This window comes from Elephas maximus, chromosome X, assembly GCF_024166365.1.
Source record: "Elephas maximus indicus isolate mEleMax1 chromosome X, mEleMax1 primary haplotype, whole genome shotgun sequence".
Classification (NCBI taxonomy): domain Eukaryota; kingdom Metazoa; phylum Chordata; class Mammalia; order Proboscidea; family Elephantidae; genus Elephas; species Elephas maximus.
This window is the reverse complement of record NC_064846.1, coordinates 102,913,905-102,937,698: the sequence shown is the minus strand read 5'-3', so window position 1 is coordinate 102,937,698 and position 23,794 is coordinate 102,913,905. Positions and strand designations below refer to the sequence as shown.

The 23,794-nt window shown below is 39.7% G+C and overlaps 1 protein-coding gene across 1 annotated transcript in view; it reads right to left on the bottom strand.

The window, feature by feature from the left end:
* The window catches only part of OPHN1 (oligophrenin 1), a 562,106-nt gene that overhangs the window by 28,341 nt on the left and 509,971 nt on the right, over positions 1–23,794 (bottom strand). The window contains exons 20-21 of the mRNA XM_049872355.1: positions 19,214–19,361; positions 3,513–3,836 (exon numbers count right to left, since the gene is read on the bottom strand). Of these exons, the coding sequence (XP_049728312.1) occupies positions 3,513–3,836; positions 19,214–19,361 (472 nt within the window). The remainder of the gene's footprint in view (positions 1–3,512; positions 3,837–19,213; positions 19,362–23,794) is intronic.

Sequence of the window (23,794 nt, the reverse complement as noted above, 5' to 3'; positions counted from 1 at the left end):
ATGAATATAAGTTGAATTACCCAACTCTCCACCAGATTGATTTAAAAGTCAATATATGACTTATAAACTGAAGCAGATATCCACAAAGAAGTCCAGCCTTTCTTGGCTACTTCCCAGGAAAGGCAAATCTTAGTAAGGGGAGGGACAAGGGAGAGAATTAATAGCATCTTTTTTTTTTGAATGCTGATTATGTACCAGATAGTTTATTTTTTAGTCTTTTTAACTCAAGCTATAATTCCCACTTTACAGATATGAAAACCAAAGTGGAAAGAGATTAACCTAGCTGTGATCACACAAATTTATCAATGGGTTAAGCGAGAGAATTCATAGAGTCAATTAGTTGAAATCATATTAGATCCCTATAGCATAGGTTTTATTAAATTGTAATCTGCGACAATGCTGTTGGCCTACATTGAGGTTGTCATATGAAACAATCCACGGGAGAAATTTTCCCCTGGCCTCAAAAATCTCAAAAACAGAAGAGTTTTGCTTTACCTGAGCAATTGGTTTGTTTTTACCTTAAGAACTTAGAGTTATATAATCAATAAGGTTTCTCTCCTTTTGTTGGTCTCCATAGTTTGGAGCCCAATCTGTGACACCACTCCAGTAAGTGTGTAAGGCTTCATGGTAAACATTTTATGCACTAACCCCACTCTTGTCACTCCTGACATCTCCCTACTATCCTACCTTTTTCCCCCCATCTTGGCCTCATTTTTTCTTACCTGTGCTCTAGAATCTAGGGCAAAGGTCAGCAAACTTTTTCTGCAAAGGGCCAGATAGTAAATATATTAGGCTTTGCAGGCCATAAGGTTTCTGTTGCTACTACTCGATTTTGTTGTTGTAGCATGAAAGCCACACTATGTAACGAATGGGTGGGGTTATGTTCCAATAAAACTTTATGGGCCAGATTTGGCCTGCAGACCATAGTTTGCTGAGCTCTGATCTAAGCTTCAAGAAGGCAAGGACCTTATGTGTCTCACTCTTTCCTATGCCCTCAGCACCTAGAATGGTGCGAGGTACACAGTAAGTACTCAATAAATACTTGTTGAATAAATTATTTTTATTTATTTTTTTAAGTTTTTAATATTTTGCTATATTGTGAAATGTTATAACTTCTTTTTAGGACAGGACAGCGCATAAACACATAAAAAAAATTTTTTTTTATAAGGCACATAAAATTATACCCCCCTCCAATACCCTCTCTGGGTTTGCCCCAACCTCCCAATATGAGTCTCTGCATGTAGTAGCCAAGTAAATTTACAGAAATTGACTGCCACATCTTGAATTTGTAACAGTTTGAAAAATTCAGAATTTTGCCCCTTTGTCCCTATTTCTCCTAAACTGGCAAGTGAGAATGAAAAAACAATGGTTCATAGATTCAAAGGTTGTTGGAAGGTAAAGCGAAGGTTTTACCTTAGTGGAAAGAACACAGATATTGATGCATACCAGACTTGGTAGGATTTAGATCCCAGCTCTACCAGTTACTACCCATCCAACCTTTTTAGCAAGTCACTTATCTCTAGGAGCCTCAGTTTCCTGGTAGGGAAAAGTGGGAATGATACATTCTTCATAGCAGGGTTTTACAGATCAGAAATAGTATATCAGGACTTAGTAAGTGGTGGTTCAGTGGTAGAATTCTCACCTTTTCTATGAAAAGCCTGGGTTCAATTCTCAGCCAATGTACCTCATGTGTAGCAACCACCCCTCTGGCTGTGGAGGCTTATGTGCTATTATGATGCTGAACAGGTTTTAGTGTAGCTTCCACACCAAGACACACTAGGAAGAAAGGCCTGGCGATCTACTTCTGAAAAAATCAGCCAGTGAAAACCCTCTGAATCGTAATGGTCCAATCCATTGTGCATGGGGTTGCCATGAGTCAGGGGCGAACTCGACAGCAGCTAACGACAACAGTACAGTGCCAGGCATATGGAAGATACTCAATAAATGGCAACAGCAACAAAAAAATAATAAATAATACGACTATTTATTAATTCTATAAATAATGAGTGGCTACTTTTACAATGTGCCAGCCAGGTTAAAGGCCACGGTGTAACGGTAACTATGTGCCAGCCAGGCACTGATCTAGGTACTTGGGATATTGTTGTTGTTAGGTGCCGTGGCTACACTGATGCAACAACTTTTGCATAATCTTCAGCAAAATTTTACTTGCATGTGACATTAATGATATTGTTCAATAACTTCTGCATTCTGTTGGATCACCTTTCTTTGGAATAGGCATAAATATGGATCTCTTCCAGTTAGTTGGCCAGGTAGCTATCTTCCAAGTTTCTTGGCACAGACGAGTGAGCACTTTCAGCGCTGCCTCCGTCCATTGAAACATCTCAATCGGTATTCAGTCAATTCCTGAAGCCTTGTTTTTCGCCAATACCTTCAGTGCAGCTTGGACTTCTTCCTTCAGTACCATGGGTCACATGCTACCTCCTGAAATGGCTGAACATCAACCAATTCTTTTTGGTATAGCGACTCTGTGTATTCCTTCCATCTTCTTTTGATGCTTCCTGTGTTGTTCCGTATTTTGCCCATAGAATCCTTTATTATTGCAACTCAAGGCTTGAATTTTTCCTTCAGTTCTTTCAGCTTGAGAAATGCCTAGTGTGTTCTTCCCTTCTGGTTTTCTAACTCTGTCTTTGCACATGTCATTATAATACTTTACTTTGTCTTCTTGAGCAGCCCTTTAAAAATCTTCTGTTTAGCTCTTTTACTTCATCATTTCTTCCTTGGCTTTAGCTACTCAATATTCAAGAGCAAGTTTCAGAGTCTGTTCTGACATCCATTTTGGTCTTTTCTTTCTTTTCAATGACCTCTTGCTTTCTTCATGTATGATGTCCTTGATGTCATTCCACAACTCATCTGGTCTTCAGTCATTAGCATTCAACGCCATCAAATCTCTTCTTGAGATGGTCTCTAAATTCAGGTGGGATATACTCAAGGTTGTACTTTGGCTCTCAGGCACTTGTTCTAATTTTCTTCAGCTTCAACTTGAACTTGCATATGAGCAATAATGGTCTGTTCCACAGTCAGCCCCTGGTCTTGTTCTGACTGGCAATATTGAGCTTCTCCATGCATTTTTCAGTTTGTCATACTGTGGGAGCTTGCATGTTGCTGTGATGCTGGAAGCTATGCCACCAGTATTCAAATACCAGCAGTGTCACCTATGGTAGACACGTTTTAGCTTAGCTTCCAGAATAAGAAAGACTAGGAAGAGCAGCCTGGCGGTCTACTTCTGAAAAAAATTAGCCAGTGAAAACCTTATGAAAAGCAGCAGACCACTGTCTGACTTGGGATACAGAGGTAAACAAAAGAGGCAAAAAATCCCTGCCCTCATGGAGCTTACATTCTAGTGATTATTGTGAATGGGTTTTATGTTCTTACTCTCCATTCTAATATTAGTGATAGTAAACTGGAACAGATTACCATTTAAATATCTCCAACCTCAAAGTGAAAAGTAGTTGGGTTCCGTTCTGGTTCCCACAGGATTCACAAGCACTTACCCTCCTTCTGGTGAGCCAGGGGCCGGGGAGCTGGTCTCTTTACGTGGAAAGAGGAGACTTTGGTGGGCCCAGGGCCTGACATTGGTCCATTGGTGGCCTTTAGGGTGGCCTTGGTCCCTCCATCCTGCAGCCTGGATAACAACTTCCCCATGTCCACCTCAGGGCAGGGCTCCAACTTGCTATCTGAAATTGGCCTGCTTGGGGACTTCCTCCCAGGATCAGCTTCCCCAAACCTCTGAGCAGGTAGTTTGGGGTGTTGTGGCAGCTTGTGGGGTTCTGTGCTGCTGGTGATAGTACCATTAGGCGTTTGATGTTGGATTTCATCTGGGAAAAGTTGGTACAAAGAGGGAAGATTAATGATAACCTTTATCACCTCTTCAGTTTAATACACACATATATACCAATTTTTTAAAAAAGTACACATTTTCTGAAAGGCGCTATCACAAGATCACACACAATCAGTCTCCACCTACCTCAATTCATGTGGAGTTATGGGTTCAATAGAAGTTGGGAATTAAATTCAAGATCTGAGTATGATTTTTACCACCACAATTCAGTAAAACCACAATAAACCAAGACATTTTATTCAAAGGATATGTAACTCAAAAGGGACTTAGAGTCCCCTATCAATTGAATAATCTATTCTTTTTAAATAAAGACATCAGTTAATTCTTAACTATTTCACTCAAAAGTAAACCGCTAAGGTCGCTCAAATTCCAACTCAATAAACTTAACTGAATTTAACTTCTTCCTCCAGCCCCATAAAGAAACTTCCTACTAGCCACTTTATGTTCTTCCCTTGACCTTTGCGGTCTACAATTTCCTCTGACCATAGTACATGCTTTTCAGAGGTTCTGAATCTACATCAAGCTTCTGAGGCCCTCTGCCTAGGAAAGGGAGTGAGATATTTAATATTATTAACATATACAAATCCATCCACAATTTTGCAAACTTATTTTAAGAGATTCATGGAACCCCATGAAACTGTCAACGACCCCATATTGAGAACACTTGCTGTAAAGAAATTGTCATCTTCCTTAGTATTAGAGCACTTAGATCAGAGTGCAGTGGTTAAGGACAGAGGTTATAATCTACGAACTGAAACCTGAGAGATATAACAACAAATTGCAATACATGGATCTTATTTGGATCCTGATTTTAAAAAAAAAGGAAATATGAGACCACAGAAGAAACTGGACACTAGTTAATGATCTTAAGGAATTATTATTATTTTTAATTGTGCTTTAAGTGAAAGCTTACACTTCAAGTTAGTTTCTCACACAAAAATTTATACACACATTGTTACATGACCCTAGTTGCTGCTCTCCCTATAATGTGACAGCACACTCCTCCCTTCTACTCCAGATTTCCTGTGTCCCTTTTTGCCTTCACATCTCGCCTCCGGACAGGAGCTGCCCATTTAGTCTCATGTATCTACTTGAGCTAAGAAGCACTCTCTTCACGAGTATCATTGTATGTCTTATGGACCAGTCTACTCTTTGCCTGAACAGTTGGCTTTGGGAATGGTTTCAGTTCTGGGCTAACAGAGAGTCCAGGGACCATGTCTTCCAAGGTTCCTCCGGTCTCAGTCAGACCATTAAGTCTGGTCTTTTTACTAGAATTTGAGTTCTGCACCCCATTTTTCTCCAGCTGCATCAGGGACTCTCTGTTGTGTTCCCTGTCAGGGCAGTTATTGGTGGTAGCCGGGCACCATCTAGTTCTTCTGGTCTCAGGCTGATGGAGTCTCTGGGTTATGTGGCCCTTTCTGTCTCTTGGGCTAATATTTTCCTGTGTCTTTCGTGTTCTTCATTATCCTTTGTTCCAGGTGGGTTGGGACCAATTGACACATCTTAGATGGTCGCTCGCTAGGTTTTAAGACCCCAGACGCCACTCACAAAAAGGGGATGCAGAACATTTTCTTAATAAACTTTGTTACATCAGTTGACCAAGATGTCCCCTGAAACCATGGTCCCCAGGCCCCTGCCCCTGATACTCTGTCCCTTGAAGTGTTTGGCTGTATTCAGGAAACTTCTCAGCTTTTGGTTTAGTCCAGTTATGCTGACTTCCCCTGTATTGTGTTGTCCTTCCCTTCACATCAGATAATTCTTATCTACCATCTAATTACTGAATACCCCTCTCCCTCCCGCCCCACTCTCGTAACCATCAAAGAATGTTTTCTTCTGTGTTCAAACTTTTTATGAGTTCTCGAAATAGTGGTCTCATACAATATTTGTCCTTTTGCGACTAATTTTACTCAGAATAATACCTTCCAGATTCACCCATGTTATGAGATGTTTCGCGGATTCATCGTTGTTCTTTATAATTGCGTAGTATTCTATTGTGTGAATATACCAAAATTTGTTTATCCATTCGTCTGCTGATGGGCACCTAGGTTGTTTCCATCTATTGTGAACAGTGCTGCAATGAACATGGGTTTGCATATATCTATTCCTGTGATGACTCTTTTTTTCTCTAGGATATAGTTCAAGGAGTGGGATTGCTGGATCCTATGGCAGTTCTATTTCTAGTTTTTAAGGAAGCACCAAATCAATTTCCAAAGTGGTTGTACCATTTTATATTCCCACCTGCAGTGTGTAAGTGTTCCAGTCTTACCAGCCTCTCCAGCATTTATTATTTTGTGTTTTTACGATTAATGCCAGCCTTGTTGGGGTGAGATGGTGTTGCACTGTAGATTTGATTTCTGTTTCTCTAATGGCTAATGATGATGAGCATTTCCTCATGTATCTGCTATCCACCTGAGTATCTTCTTTGGTAAGTGCCTGCTCATATCCTTTGCCCATTTTTTAATTGGGTTATTTGTCTTTTTGTTTGTTGAGGTTTTGCAGCATCTTGTAGATTTTAGAGGTTACAGGCTGATCGGATTTGTCGTAGCCAAAAGCTTTTTCCCAATCTGCAGGTTGTCTTTTTACTCTTTTGGTGAAGTCTTCGGATGAGCGTAAGTTTTGATTTTAGGAGCTCCCAGTTATCTAGTTTCTCTTCTGGTGTTTGTGCATTGTTAGTAATGTTTTGTATTCTGTTTATGCCATGTATTTGGGCTCCTAGCGTTGTCCCTGTTTTTTCTTCCATGATCTTTATCGTTTTAGATTTTATATTTAGGTCTTTGATCCATTTTGTGTTAGTTTTTGTGCATGGTGTGAGGTATGGGGTCTTCTTTAATTTTTTTGCAGACGGATATCCAGTTATGCCAGCACCATTTGTTAAAGAGACTGTCTTTTCCCCAACTAACAGACTTTGGGCCTTTGTGAAATATCAGCTGCTCATAAGTAGGTGAATTTACATCAAATTCTCAATTCTGTTCCATTGGTCTATGCATCTGTTGTTGTAACCAGTACCAGGCTGTTTTGACTACCGTGGTGGTGTAATAGGTTCTAAAATCAGGTAGTGTGAGGCCTCCCACTTTGTTCTTTTTTCAGTAACACTTTACTTTTCCGGGGCCTCTTCCCTTTCCATATGAAGTTGATGATTTGTTTCTCTATTTCATTAAAAAATTACATTAGAATTTGGATCAGGATTGCATTGTATCTTTAGATCGCTTTGGGTAGAATAGGCATTTTCACAATGTTGACTCTTCCTCTCCATGAGCAAGGTATTTTTTTCCTACTTATGTAGGACTCTTTTGATTTCATGCAGCAGTGTCTTGTAGTTTTCTTTTATAGGTCTTTTATGTCTCTGGTTAGATTTATTCCTAAGTATTTTATCTTCTTGGGGGCTACTGTAAATGGTATTGGTTTGGTGATTTCTTCTTCCAAGTTCACTTTATTGGTGTAGAGGAATCCAACTGATTTTGGTATGTTTATCTTGTATCCTGATACTCTGCTGAACTCTTCTATTAGTTCCAGTAGTTTTCTTGTAGCTTCTTTGGGGTTTTCTGTGTACAAGATTATATCATCTGCAAATATACTTTTACTTCTTCCTTACCAATTTGGTTGCCCTTTATTTCTTTTTCTAGCCTAATTGCTCTGGCTAGGACCTCCAGCACAGTGTTGAATAAGAGTGATGATAAAGGGCATCCTTGTCTGGTTCCCATTCTCAAGGGGAATGATTTCAGACTATATTTAGGATGATGTTGGCTGTTCACTTTGTATAAATGCACTTTATTATATTTAGGAATTTCCCTTCTATTCCCGTTTTGCTGAAAGTTTTATCATGATGGGTGTTGGACTTTTGTCAAATGCCTTTTCTGCATCAATTGATAAGACCATGTGGTCCTTGTCTTTTGTTTTATTTATGTGATGGATCACATTGATTGTTTTTCTAGTGCTGAACCATCCCTGCATACCTGGTATGAAGCCCACTTGGTCATGGTGAATTATTTTTTTGATATGTTGTTGAATTCTATTGGCTAGAATTTTGTTGAGGATTTTTGCATCTATGCTCATGAGTGATATTGGTCTATAATTTTCTTCTTTTGTGGTGTCTTTACCTGGTTTTGGTATCAGGGTTAAGCTAGCTTCAAAGATTGAGTTTGGGAGTATTCCATCCTTTTCTAGTCTCTGAAATACCTTTAGTAGTAGTGGTGTTAAATGTTCTCGGAAACTTTGGTTTCCAGTGAAACCATCAGGCCAGGGTTTTTTTTGTTGGGAGTTTTTTTATTACCTTTGCAATCTCTTCTTTTGTTATAGGTTTATTTAGTTGTTCTACGTCTGTTTGTGTTAGTTTAGGTAGGTAGTGTGTTTCTGGAAATTTGTCCATTTCCTGTAGGTTTTCAAATTTGTCACAGTTTTTCATAGTATTCTGTTATGATTCTATTACTTTCAGTTGGGTCTGTTGTGACATCACCCATCTCATTTCTTAGTTGGGTTATTTGCTTCCTCTCCTGTTTTTCTTTTGTCAGTTTGGCCAATGGTTTATCGATTTTGTTGATCTTTTCAAAGAACCAGCTTTTGGTCTTGTTAACTCTTTCAGTTGTTCTTTGTGTTTTGTATTTCATTTAATTCTGTTCTAATTTTTATTATTTGCTTTCTTCTGGTGCCTGAGGGCTTCTTTTGCTGCTCTTTTACTATCTGTTCAAGTTGTAGGGTTAATGTTTCCATTTTGGCCCTTTCTTCTTTTTGGATGTGTGCATTTGTTGCTGTAAATTGACCTCTGAGCGCTGCTTTTGCTGTGTCCCAAAGGTTCTGGTAGGATGTGTTTCATTCTCATGTGGTTCTGCAAATTTCTTTATTCCATCCTTAATTTCTTCTATAACCCAGTAATTTTTGAGCAAGGTGTCCAGTTTCCATGTGTTTGATTTTTATTCTTTGCTTTTTCTGTTATTAATTTCTAATTTTATTGCTTTATGGTTAGAAAAGATGCTTTGTAATATTTTGATGCTTTGGATTCTGTTAAGGCTTACTTTATGGCCTAATATGTGGTTTATTCTGGAAACTGTTCCATGTGCATTGGAAAAGAAACTATTCTTGGCTGCAGTTGGGTGGAGTGTTCTGTATATATCTATGAGGTCAAGTTGGTTAATTGTGGCATTTAGATCTTCTGTGTCTTTATTGAGCTTCTTTCTGGATGTCCTGTCCTTCACCAAAAGTGGTGTGTTGAAGTCTACTACTGTTATTGTGGAGCTGTCTCTCTTTTCAGTGCTGTTACAGTTTGTTTTATGTATTTTGAAGTGCTGTTTTGGGGCACATAAATATTTATTATGAATACCTCCTGGTGTATTGACCCTTCAATCATTATACAGTGTCCTCCCTTATCCTTTGTAGTGGATTTAACTTTAAAGTCTATTTTGTCAGAAATTAATATTGCCACTCCTGCTCTTTTTGGCTTGTTGTTTGCTTGATATATATTTTTTCCATTCCTTGAGGTTTAGTTTGTTCGTGTCTTTATGTCTAGGATGTGTCTCCTGCAGGCAGTGTATACACGGATTCTGTTTTCTTATCCATTCTGCCGCTCTTTGTTTCTTTATTGGTGCATTTAGTTCATATACATTCAGTGTAATTATTGATAGGTATGAGTTAAAAAAAAAATTTTTTTAATGAGTTTAGTGCTGTCATTTTGATGTCTTTTTTGTGTGTTGTTGACAGTTTCTTTGTTCCACTTAATTTTCTGTGCTGTGTAGTTTGTCTTTATTTTTCATCTTTTCCACTGTTGTTGATTTTGCATTTGCTGAGTTTTTATATTTTTCTTGTTTTTTTAGTTTGATGTGTAGCGTTGTCAGTTTCCTTTGTGGTTACCTCAATATTTACCCCTACTTTTCTCAGTTTAAACCAATCTTTTCTTTATATTGCCCTGACTTCCTCTCCGTATGAAAGATCTATGACCACACTTTTTAGTCCCTCTTTTTTGTTTTAATGTTTTCATCTTTCACATATTGATGTCTCTGTTTCCCTATTTTTAGTGTTTCTGCTTTGTTTTATTTTTGTGACTTTCCTATCTGGGTTTGTATCTGGCTGCTCTGTCCTGTGTTCTAGTCTTGGGTTGTTTTCTGGTATTATTGACTTTCTAACTGGAGGACTCCCTTTAGTATTTCCTGTAATTTTGGTTTGGATTTTGCAAATTCCCTAAACTTCTGTTCATCTGGAAATGTCCTAATTTCACTATCATATTTAAGAGACAGTTTTGCTGAATATATAATTCTTGATTGGTGATTTTTTTCCTTCAAGGCTTTATATATGTCAGCCCATTGCCTTCTTGCCTGCATGATCTCTGCTGAGTAGTCCGAGTTTAGTCTTATTGGCTCTTCTTTATAGATGGCTTTTCGTTTATTCCTAGGTGCTCTTAAAATTCTCTCTTTATGCTTGGTTTTGTCAAATTTGATTATAATATATCTTGGTGACTTTCTTTGGGGATCTACCTTGTGTGGGATTCCATGAGCATCTTGGATAGTTATCTTGTCATCTTTCACAATATCTGGGAAGTTTTCTGCCCTCCCTTTCTGGTATTCCAATCACTCATAGGTTATTCCTCTTGATAGAGTCTCACATAATTCTTAGGGTTTCTTCATTTTTTAAAATTCTTTTATCTTATTTTTCCTCAAATAAGTTGCTGTCAAGTGCTTTGTCTTCAATCTCACTAATTCTGACTTCCATTGCTTCAATTCTGCTCCTATGACTTTCTATTGAATTGTCTAATTCTGAAATTTCTTATTAATCTTCTGGATTTCTGTTTGCTGTCTCTCTATGGATTCTTGCAGCCTGTTAAATTTGTCATTATGCTCTTCTATAGTCTTCTTAAGTTCCTCTATTGCTTTATCTATGTGTTCCTTAGCTTGTTCTGCATTTTGCCTGATTGCCTTCCTGATTTCTTGAAAAGTTCAGTATGTTAATCTTTTGTATTCTACCTCCAGTGATTCCAAGAAATTTTCTTCCTCCAGAAGATTTCTTGATTCTTTGTTTTGGTCACTTTTGCTGAAGCCATCATGGTCTCCCTCTTTTTGTGATCTGATATTGACTGTTGTCTCTGAGCCATCAATAAGTTATTATGTTTATTTATTTTATGTTTACTTATTGTGTCCTAGCTTCTTGTTTTGTTTTGATATGCCCAAATATGCTGCTTGTGTGAGCTAGTTTGATTATTGGTACCTTTGAAGCTCTAGTGTCCTGTCACCAGGTGGTTAGATCTGTTACTATGTATGTGAGCCTAGGAGTCCATTTACTTTTCTTGTATGGATTCAGCTCAGGTGGCCAGGTAGTCGGTCACCAAGTATGTGGTGTAGGCTCTCACCTAGAGTCCTATAAGGGCATGGGTGATTGGAGTAGTCACAGGTACCTGGCTGCAGTAGAGGGTCATGCACTGATCAAGGCCGGTGGCTGACCCCTGCCCCTGTGTGTCTGGGAGGAAAGTGAGTCCCTGTTCCTTAGAGTGTGTAGATGAGTTGGTTTTGCAGGCGGACTATGGGCACCCAAAGGCTGTAATGACTGGGAGGCACCACTTATTTTTGTACCCCTGTCACAGGTGGCTAGGTGGAGTCACCAGTCCTCAGGCCCCTGATGTGGATAGGTGAGGACCCTGCTTAACTGGCAGAGTGGTGTCAAATGTCACGAACCTGCCACTCCACTATATAGCTGATACAGATGAAGTTAGGCTTCAGGTACTATACTAATGAGGGCCTACGTTGTTGAAATGGTCCCATGCAGGTCTATGCAGGGGCGAAAGGCATTCAGAGTCTGTGAACCTCTTATGCCTGTGCCTAGGCAAATGAGCTGTGCCTGCCCTGAGTTCCTGGCTTAGGGGAGCTGGCAGATTATTTTTTTCCTTGTTTGTTTAATTGTTCCCTCTCCAAGGCCTGGAGAATGGCTTAGGGTGTGTGATGGGTCCTACTTCTGGCCCAGGGGATGCGGCAATCACTGAAGCCAGCCTGGGACCTGGTGCAGAGCAGGAAGGAGGCAGGTAAATTGGAGAGAGGTTTTTCCCAAACAGGGTGTCTTTTGATCTGTGTGGCAGGTTAGATGCATGTACTTATCTTTTGCCAATTGACCGCTGCTTTTCATTGGTTCTGGAGGCTTGAGTAGACTCTCCGCTGCTTGGTCTCTTCCGATGTGGAAAACGCATCCCAATCGCCACTGCTTACCTCACTCCACATGCCAGCTGATCTGGCTTGTAGGGTGCTGGTTCCTACCAGCTCAGGTCTGGAAACTCCTCTCTGCTTCTGAACCGTCTCTCCCTCCCCCTGCCACTCAGTCGAATTCCTCAACTTTGCCTTTGATGTTCAGGGCTCCTAGATTGTCATATATAATCAATTCACTTGTTTTTTTGGGTCTTTGTTGTAAGAGGGATCACAGGAAGCGTCTGATCACTCCGCTATCTTGGCCCCATCTCCTGTTTTGTTTTTTTTAGGAGTGATGGCGGTATTATGGTTTTGGCTAAGAAAGAGACCTTATCTTTTGGAGATACTGTGGGCAAAGGACCTACTTATACCCCAAGTAAGGTGGCTTTTGTCCTTGGCTCTGGAGAAATAACTCTTAGAGCTATTGGGGTGCCTTGGTCTGGGACTTCCAGGTCACAGTTGAGGGTGTGTGCTGGTGAGTGGGGGCCGGTCAGACCAGAAAAGATTCACACTGGAGGCCAATATCAACTAGCCCCAGGAGTCATGATTTAGCTTACCATGCATAAGTGGCTGATAAAAGCTCTGAACAGGGAGGCTGAGAGAGCTTCCTGTTTGATGAGAACACCTGCTCTCAGGAGGCTGGTGCGTCCACTGGGATATGGCAGCTTCATGTTGGGAACCCACCCAGACCTTGCCCTATGTGTCTCTTTATTTGTATTCTTTTAGGGTACAATAAATCTGAGGCGTAAGTATAGTATATTCTCCATGAATTCTGTGAGACATTCCAGTGAATTATCAAATCCAAAGGGGCTGTGGGAGCCAGCAGATCAGAAAATAAGGGTACCATGTGGACTCCCAAGCTTGTGGCTGGTATCCTGAAGGGGTAAATGGGAAATCAGTTGCAAACTGATGGCCAGAAGGTCAGAAAATAAGGGTTTTGTGTGGACTCCTGAGCTTGCAGCTGGCATCCTTATAGGGTAGTAGGAAGACACCCCCGAATTGGTGGCCAGCACATCAGAAGTCTGGGGTGTTGTGTGGACTCCCCAAACTTGCAGCTGATGTCTACGTATTTGGCAGTCTGAAAGGCAGCATCCTTTTAACTTGTGAAGTCTGGCCTTGCTCCAGGGGGTAAGGGTCAGAGAGAGAGAAAGAGTGCCATGGGGTGGGGGGTGGCTGGCAATGAGGATGGAGAAGTGGGAATGTGAGGACTGGGTCAATTTTCATGTTCTATGGATGGAATTCATGCTGATCCTTGCCACATAGATGCATACTAAAGCATTTATGCATGAAATGACAAGATGGTTGGGGCTGGGGTAAGGGTACAGATAAAACAAGATTGGCATGTGTTGGTAAATGTTGAAGCTGGGTGATGGAGCCAGGTGGCCACGACTGAATCCCAGTTCTGCTTCTTTCCAGCTGTGAGAACTTGGGCCAGTTCCCTAAGCTCTATGTGCCTCGATTTCCTCTTCAGAAAAATATGAATAGTCAGAATACCAATGACGATTTCATGAGATGATATACTTATTTCTGTGCCTGGTACATAATAAACACTTAATGATTGGTAGTTATTATTTATATTATTATCCTCCAAGTGAGCAGTGAGGCAAAAGTTTCCATGTGTGGAAGAAGGGCTAAGTCTTGCTACAAAGACTTTTTCCCCCAGAAAGTTTTCTTCTACTTGGGAATTTCTCACTAACACTGCTGCTGCCACCATAGGAGCTGGAGACAAGGGGAGTTCCCTGGTAGCAATGATCCCAGAGTAGATACATGGCCCTTCTTTTATTAACCCTAGTACAATTCTGATAAGGCTGGAGCAGTCAAACAAAGAATTACCAAAGGCTCACAAATAATGGCAGGGACGTAAGCGCAAGAGTGCCACGGAACTAGACCACTTGGCCCCCAGGACATGCCTGATGGTAGGGGTCATCGTTAAACCTCCAGCACCCAGGAGTTAAACCTCAAGCATATCCGCCTTCTTAAAACAACAAAGGATACAGTGGCGTGAATTTTCCCACCTGCTTTAGGACAAATTTCTCGATTACAGATTCCTCTCTGAACGCTTCCTTTCTTCAGTGGAGAGACCCTAGTAACTTCTGTCCCTGCTCTCCTTTAGGATGGCAGAGATTGGCTTTTCCCTATGGGCCTCAACAGTTTATCATCACCATCTCAATACAGTATAAGGCCCAACCTTATATAAAAATGATCCAAAGATCTAGTCTCAGAGAGACCACTAACTTCCACATTCGAAAGGACCTTCTCCTGGCTCCAAAAAACAAGGGATGGAATGAGAAGCGCAACGGTGACTCGGACTAGGCCCTTCTACCAGGGAAACCATTTTCCAGGTTCTGGGGTATGCCGAATAACAATAATGGTAAAAATGACAGTGATGATGATAGTGATAGTAATAACAATACCAGATTCCAGGCCCTGCTCTAAGTGTTTTTCAAAGGTCTCATGTAATCATCAAAACAACTCTATAAACTAAAAAAAAAAAAAAACTAGGAAGCTTTTATTAGCCCGTTTTACAGAAAAGGAATCTAAGGCACAGAGAAGCTCAATGTTACAAAGCTAACAAGTGGCAAAGCCAGGTTTCAAATCTTGAAGTCTGTTCTCTGAGTCCATACTCTTAAACTACACTATAACATGTTTTCTTCTATTAAGAAAGATGATGGATTCATTATAGTAGAATTCTCAAACTAGGAAAGTTCCAGGGAGTCCATGAACCTCTTAAAATTTTATGCAAAATTTTATACATATTTATGTAAATTTTTTCTAGAGACTATTCATTGCTCCCGTCAGGTACTAAGACTTCAGTGTCATCCTCTTTCTCTAACCAGTAATCTTTTTCCAGACCAGCTTCAGAAACTGCGGAACTGGGAGTGAATCAGGATCAGGAAGGGAGGCCTCACAAATAGGCAAGTGGCCAACCCTTAACCTGGAGGCTTCTCTTCTATGGGTGGGTAAGTGGTAGGAAAGAGCTCTGAGAGGTTGCATGCTGGTCCCACAGGAAAGATAGATCAATTATTATAATACAAGTAGAACTATGTATATAAGTGCTTTGAGGAGAACAGCACTATTCTGTCCGGAGGGACTGAAGAAGGTTATATAAAAAAGATAACATTTTAACTGGGCCTTGAATGATTGCAATAGGTGTGGAAAAGGCAAGAGGGCATTTCAGACAAAGAACAACTTGGAGGAGTGAAAGATCATGGTTTGTCTAACCACTATGCCACCAGGGCTCCAAGAAGGAAGAGGTAGATACTAATAATAATTTAGTGTGGCCTGAGCATAAGAACCAATTTGAGATGAAAAGGGTGGGAAGTTGGAGATGAGCTTGATAAATAGGGTTGGGGCTATATATCATGAAAGCCATAAATGCCACACTCAAGAGTATGAACTTCATCCTTGGACCACAGAGGACCGTGATTCATTCTCATTCTCTCTCTCATCAGGGAAGTGGCATTATCAAATGTGTGTTTATAAAATATCCCTTTGGATTCATTATGAAAAGTTGATTGGACAAGAAAGACGAGGTAGGAAGATAAGATATGGGACTGCTAATGAAAAGTATCTAAACTAGAGCAGAAACTGTGAAGAGAAGACAGATTCAAGAGATGTTAAGGAGGTGGAATGGATAGGGCTTGGGTATAAGGGTGTGAAGGAGTCCATGATAATGTTGGTAGGACTCACTGAGATACTGTATAGAAGAGGAGTAACAAGTTTGAGGGTAATAGAATGAGATACTACTGGGGAAGAACAGTGGTGAGTAGGATTGGTTGATCCCTCAGAACAGTGTTCAGACAGGTTATGAGAAGTACAATATTATAGTAGACAAATCAGCTTTGTAATAAAGTAGATAGGTATGGGTGCAAATTGCTGTTCTATTATTTAGTTGCTGTGTGAATTGGGCAAACTACTCACTGTCTCTGTGACTCCAATGACTTGACTATAAAACAGGGATCATCATACCTATCTCACATGGGAAAAGGATGAAGGTTAAATGAGATTAGGAATTCACACCCATTAGGATGGTAATTATAAAAAAGATGGACAATAACAAGTATTAGTAAGGATGTGGAAAAATTGGAACCCTCATACATTACTGTAAAGAAAGTAAAATGGTACAGCAGCTTTGAAAAACAGCCTGGCCATGCTTCAAAAGTTTAAACATAGGTTACCATATGACCCAGCAATTCCACTTTTAGGTAGAGACTCAAGATAATTGAAAACATATGTCCATACAAAAACTTGTACATGAGTGTTCATAGCAGTATTATTCATAATTGCCAACAAGCGGAAAGAACCCAAATGTCCATCCACAGATGAAAGAATAAAAAATGTGGTGCATACATACAATGAAGTGTTATCTGGTAATAACAAGACATGAAGTACTGACACATGCTATTACATGGATAAACCTTGAAAACATTATGCTAAGTCAAAGAAGCTAGCCACAAAAGACCACATATTGTATGACTCGTTTATATGAAAGGTCCATAATAGCCAAATCCATAGAGACAGAAAGCAGAATAGTGATTTCCAGGGGTTGAGGAGAGGGAGTAATTAGGGGTGACTGCTAATTGGTATAGGGTTTATTTTTCAGGTGACAAAAATGCTCTAAACTTAGATAGTGGCGATAGTTGCACAACTCTGAGAATATACTAAAACAATTGACTCATACATTTTAAAAGGGTGAATTTTAGGCTATATGAATTATATTGCAACAAAAAATTGAAAAATTAAAAATTGAAAAGCAAAAGAGACATCTAGATTGGGTAGCCCCATTGGAGTTCTGGCACAAAGCCCTCATCACACAGTGTGGAAAACTAAGACCCACAGAGAGGAAGTGAGTGGCCCAAGTCACTTAGTAAGCTGGTGGCTGAGCTGAAATCAGACTCCAGGTCTCCTAAAACCTAGTTCATTCATTTATTGCACAGGTGTTGTGTTAGCTGCTAGGGATATAGTATAAAGAAAACAAAACTAAACTAAACCAAAGTTCCTGCTGGCTTAGAGGTTATATTCTCTGATGTGTATTTGGAGAGATTATGAATGGAAAATTTAACAAATTTATTCCAGAAAATATGAGATTATGGGACAACAGAGTAGGCATTTCATGTTCCGTTCCACCTTCCCCGGATATCAGTTCACCTCCTCTCAATGAAGGCTGGGTGATGCCTTTCTCTTCATTATTCTTTATACACTCATTCAACAAATATTTACTTAACATATACAATATGTAAAAGGAATGGATCTTACACTCTAATGGGAAAAACAGATACTAAACATGTGAACAAATCACGGAAGGTGATATGAATGAAATAAAGCAGTCTAAAGTGATAGGGAGTGATTGGGAAAGGAGAAAGAACTATTTAACTAGAGTACTCAGGGGTCTCCATGAGGAGGTAATATTTAGCAATGACCTGAGTGAAGGAGTGGGCCTTCTGAACATCTGGAGGAAGAATGTTTAGGGCCAAGAGAATAGCAAATGCAAAGGCCCTTAAGTAGGTTTGGCACAGCAAGATCAATGAAGTTAGAACAGAGAGAAAAAAGGGACAGTGAGATAGTGAAGATGAAAAATAAAGGTCAGAGAGGTGAGCTGGGACCACATCATGCAGAATAAAACATCAATTTTATTCCAAATATGAAGAGAAGCCACTGAAAGTTTGGAGCAGGGGAAATGCCATGATCTGACTTACATTTTAAAAATGATACACATTTTAATGAGTGCTGAGGAGAATGGATTATAGGCAAAAAAGAAAGCAAGAATACCAATTAAGAGGCTACTACAGTCATCTAGGGTGCTCTGGTGGTGCAGTGGTTAAGCACTTGGCTGCTAACTAAAAGGTCTGTGGTTTCGAACCCATCAGCCACTCTGTGGGAGAAAGATGGGGCTGCTTCCATAGATTACAGCCTTGGAAACTCTATGGCGCAGTTCTACTCTGTCCTATAAGGTCTCTATAAGTTGGAATCGACTCGATGGCAAGGGGTACAGTCATCTAGGTAACAGTGGAAAGTAGCAGGATATAGCATATAATTTGCATGTAGAGGCAATGGGAATTGTTGATGGATTAGGTGTGAGGTGAAAGGGGAATCAAGGATGATTCCAAAGTTTTTTACCTTAGCAATTGGGTAACCTGTACTGTCAATTACTTAGATGGGGGAGACCAGAAGAGGAGCAGACTGAGAAAGAGTAGGGAATCAAGAGTTGTGTTTTGTCAATTTGAGATACCTGTAAGTAATCCAAGGAGTGCTGTTGGGCAGGGAATTTGAGTTGGGAGTAGAAGGGTGATATCAGTCTTAACGATATAAATTTGGGAATCATCCTCAACATTTAAATGATATTTAAAAACATGATATCGAATGAGATCACACAGGAAAAGGCACAGACAGAGAAGAGGGTGGAGAAAAAAGCTCTGGGACCATCCAATATTTAGCAGTTGGGAAGAGAAGGAACACTAGCAAAGGAGACTGACCAGGAATGTTTAATGAGGTCGAAGGAGAATTTGGTCTCCTGAAAGCCAAGTGAATAAAGTGTTTCCAGAAGGAGGAGTCAGCCAATTGTGTCAAATGCTGCTAAACTGAGTATAGTGAAGACACTGGAGTGGCCATTTGATTTGGCCATATGGGGAGTACTGGTAACCTTGACAAGAGTAGTCCTAATGCAGCAGTGGGGGCAGAAGCCCATGTAGAATGGATGGAGTCTCCATACTAGAAATTATTCCATTGAATGGCATTTCTTTGTTGGCCTATCTCTCTCTCCCTTTAGCTTGTAAACTTTTTGAGGCCAGGGACTGTGACTTAATTCTACCTAGCACCTAGTACAGTACCTGGCACATAGTAGGTATTCAACCTATGTTAGTCAAATTTGAATGTAAAATATTAAGAAAGCAACTTGCTCACCCATTTCAATTTATTGGGGCACAGATCTAAGAACATCTTGGATCCTCCACTGGCCTCCTAAGACATCATGGTAGCTTCCTTTCCAAGCTCATTCCTGTCCTATCTACTTCCAAGGGACTGGGAACAAATTACCTCCTGGGTACAGACGGTCCAAATTTTGCTTCCCCTGGCTGCTTTTAAACCCAAGAGCCAGGAAAGATCTTTTGTGTGGAGAAAAATGGCTACTCCCCCACTTCAGCCCTTCAAGATCTTCCTTGTGTCTAATTACCATTCAGAAGCTAAGGGTAATCTCAGTACTGACCTTTACTTTCATGCAGGGAAGAAGTATAGAAAACTGTCCTTTCCCGCAGCAAGCGCTTTGAAATTGTGATTGGTTTGTGTCTTCTTGCCGTCACTCGAGGCGGAGGCACTGGGGGTGCAGTGCTTTCCTCAGGTGGACCTGAATAGATCTGTGGAGGGGGAAGATATGCAGCAAACAATTAGAAAGATTAAGTTTTTACTTCCTTAATGATACCTACCAGGTGATGCCTGCCAGGATTACATCTAGAGTTGGCCATACTAATACTAATATGACTAAAGGAATTGGAAGGCTTTCTTAGTCACTCCAGCTACCAGCAAGTTTAGAGATCTCCTACCATTCTCAAGGCACAGGGCCTAGCACTTCCTGGCATGGAGTTAAAAATGTAGACAAAAGACTGCAACATCAGTCCTGGATTTTCACTTAAGTCTGGGGGACCTTAGGCAAGTTATCGCCCTTCTCCGAGCCTCAGCTTTCTCATCTGTAACATGGGGATATTACCATCTACCTCACAGTGTGTAGCGAGAATCAAGTGACAAGGGTTGTCAAGGTGCTTTGTATGGGTGGAGGGTGGTGGTGTGGAAGGAGGCTAAAAACACCCACATGCACACATACACACATGCATTCAATATATTTGAAAGGATACCAAAGAAACTGGTTAGACTGTTTGCCTCAAGGCAGGAGTAATGGGTGGCTGGGGAAAGGGGGGAGGCAAACTTATCTTGTTGCTCTTGTTAAATTTCATACTCTGTGTGCATTACCTATTCAAAACTAAATTAAAATAAAATAGGCAAAATCAAAGTGTCTTGGAAGCTATAAAGAGTGCTGGAGGAGGGAGGGAGCAGCTGTGGTTAAAAATTTTATATAGTACTTTATCTGTACTTGAGGAGTTTCCTCTATCTGGAGACCGACCTTTTAGCCAGACTACACACACTTTGGGAAGATACACATACCTGGCGAGGGAAGAAGAGGACTACTGCTTAGCCAGTGGGAATAACTAAATCAACCTCAATTTTATCAGTAATGAGTCAACATAGGCTGGATAATCTTGGAATTTATATAACTTGGAACAAAATGCAAGCCTGTATAAAGGCTGGTCAATGATAAGAACAACACAAAAACAATCACAAGGCAGCACATGTTTCATGACACACAGAAGAGAGACTATGACATAGCAACAAGCAGATGAACTTTGAGGTGGTACAGTTCTAGGTCAGATTCCTGGTTCCACCACCATTAGTAGTCATATACAAAATACCCTTGAGCATCTTTTCAGTCACTATGGTAGTTACAAATATTCTTTGCTATTCTTCAAACACATCAGTGCCTCTGCATTGGCTGTTTATTCTACCTGGAGTGCCCTCTCCAAATACCCATATAGCTTGCTCTCTTGATTCCTTCAGGATTCAGCTTGAATATGCCCTTTTCATTAAGGCCTTCCAGGTTATTGTATCTAAAATTTGACACTCTTCTGTCTATCCAATGCTTCCTAGGCCCCTCCCTGTTTGATGTTTTTTCTCCTTGGCATTTATTGCTTTTGAAAATAGCATATATTTTACGTATTTATTTTGTTTGTTGTCTGTCTTACACAATAGAGTGTAAGCTACGTGAAGACATATCTGCCTTCTTTTCTGCTATATCTCCAGCACCTATAAGAGTGCCTGGAATTTCTGGGTCAAAAGATAAACACGATCAAAATTCTGATTCTAGAAGGCCAAATTTTCCACTGAAAACACACAATAGCTACTTCTCCTTCCGGTCAAGATAGGGCAACAGGGATTAGTTTTATACCCTCTGCCTAAAGCAACTAAAAAAACTGGAGTAAATATATGTGACAATGATTTTAAAGGAACTGAAAATCAGGCAATAAAGGACAACAATCAGAGTGATAGGGAAAACAAATGAGGTGAGTCTGATGACTGTCCCAGCTTACTACCTGGAGAGAATTTGCAGGCCTTAGTGGAGGGAGGAGGAACCCAGATGAAGCCCAGAAGTCTCCCTAATTTGAGGAGATGGAGTTGGGAGTATGGGGAAGCCAAGGAAGCTAGAGTTTGCAGGGCAAAGTACTGGGGAGGAGATAGCTGCACACATAGGGAGACAGCACAGGTGACCTGCAGGGGTCTCTGTTTACGCTTTAGTGGAGTACTTATCAGCATGTATGTGTGTGGAAAAAAACCACATGATAGGAAAAAAGGGAACAATTACCTAATATGACAGGGGGGCAGGAATAGCTCTTGTTCTCATCCACCAAAATGGAAAATCAAATAATTCACAGGGCATTGGGTGGAGCACACAGATGGGCTTTGCCTCCACAACGAAGAAAAACTAACCATAGACTAAACACTGCTTGTTTTCTGCCTTAACAAAATTTAAAAGAAAGACTTTAAAGCATCAAGCTGGTTTTCAGCAACTTAACTGCATCCAGAAGAAAGCTCAAGGATATTATTTATAGAAGTATAAAAATCGCCAACACTCAAGAAGGTAAAATTCACAATGTCTTGCACCCAATCAAAAATTACCATAAATAACTTTTTAAATAGCCCATGGGTCAAAGAAGAAAACAAAAAGGGAAATCAAAATGTATTTTAAGCTAAATGAGCATGAAAACACTACCTCTTAGAATTTGTGGGGTGCCTCTAAAGCAGTATATAGGGAGAAATGTACAGCACTAACACCTAACTTAGAAAAGAAGCAAGGTCTCCCATGAGAAAAGCGTCGGATAGACAGAAGAGTGTCAAATTTTAGATACAATAACCCGGAAGGCCTCACCTCATGGAAATCACCTCTGACTTCCACATTGAGAAAATAAAAGAAGAGCAAATTAAACCCAAAGTAAGAAGAAGAAATGAAATAATAAAAATTAGAGTGGAAATCAATAAAACTGAAACAGAAGCACAATAAAGAAAATCAATGAAACAAAAACCAGATTTTTGATAAAATATAAAAAAATTGCCAAACGTCTAGGCAAACTTATCAGAAAGTGAGATAAAGAAAAAACAAACGCATTGCCATCGAGTCGATTCCGACTCATGGTGTCCCTATAGGACAGAGCAGAACTGCCCCATAGTTTCCGAGGAGTGCCTGGTGGATTTGAACTGCCAACCTCTTGGTTAGCAGCCATAGCGTTTAACACCACTAGCATTTCTGAAAGTCAGACGGAAGACGCTAATTACCAATACCAGAAATGAGAGGTAACATCACTACAGATTCTACAGATATTAAGAGGATAAAAAGGGAATACTATGAACAACTTTATGCCGAATTATTTGACAACTTATGTGAAATGGACAAATTCCTTAAAAGACACAAACTAGCAAAGCTCACTCAAAACTAAAAACATATCACCTGAATACCCCTATATCTATTAAGGAAATTGAAATTGTAGGTGGAAATTTTCCAGCAAGAAAGTTCCAGGCCCAAATGGCTTCACCAGTGAATTATACCAAATATTTAGGGAAGCATTAACACCAATCCTTTACAGACGCCTCCAGGAAATAGAGAAGAGGAGGTCACTTCAGAACACTACTTGATTACTTGATACTAAGACCAGACAAAGATATTACATGAAAACTATAGATCAATATCCCTCACAAACATCAACTCAAAAATTCTAAATTAAATATTAGTAAAGCAAATCAAACAATATATAAAAAAGAGTAATACATAAAGGCCAAGTGAAGCTTATTCCAGGAATACAAGATTGCTTCAACATTTGAAAATGAATCAATGTAATTTATCATATTAACAGCATAAACAGAAAACGATATTTTCACCTCAATAAACAAACAAAAAAAAATATTTGACAAAATCCAACATCCATTCCTCATAAAAACTCCAAGCAAACTAGGAATGAATGAAACTTCCATACCTGATAAAAAGCACCTATGAAATATGCTGCTTGATACTTTGATGGTGAAAGATTTAATGGTTCTCCTTAAGATCAGGAACAAAACAAGGATTTCTGTTCACTACTTCTATTCAACTTGTAATGGAAGTTCTAGTCAATCCAATGTGGAGAACAAGAGAAATAGAAGGCATCCAGATTGGAAAAGGAAGAAGTAAAAGTGTCTTTATTCATAGGCAACACAATCATCTATGTAGAAAATCTGATGAAATCTACAAAACAACTACTGAAATTAGTGAGTTTAGCAAGGTTATAGACTATAAAATCAATATATAAAAATTAGTTCTATTTCCATACACAATTAAAAAAACATTGGAAATTAAAATAAAAATATAAAACCATTTAAAATAGCACAGAAATATGAAATACTTAGGAAATAAATCAGACAAAAGGCACGCAAACGTGTACATTAAAAAAGTTTAAAATACTGCTGAGAGAAATTAAGAAAACCTAGATAAACAGAAAGACATATTTTGTTCACTGATAGAAAGGCTCAATATTGTTAAGATGTAAATTTTCCCAAATCGACACGCAGATTGAACACAATCCTGACACCAGCAAGCTTTTATGTAGAAATTGACAAGCTGATTCTAAAATCAGTAGGGAAACACAAGGGACCTGGAATAGCCAAAAACAACTGTGATGGTTAAGATTTTTTGTGAATTTGGCCAGGCCATGAT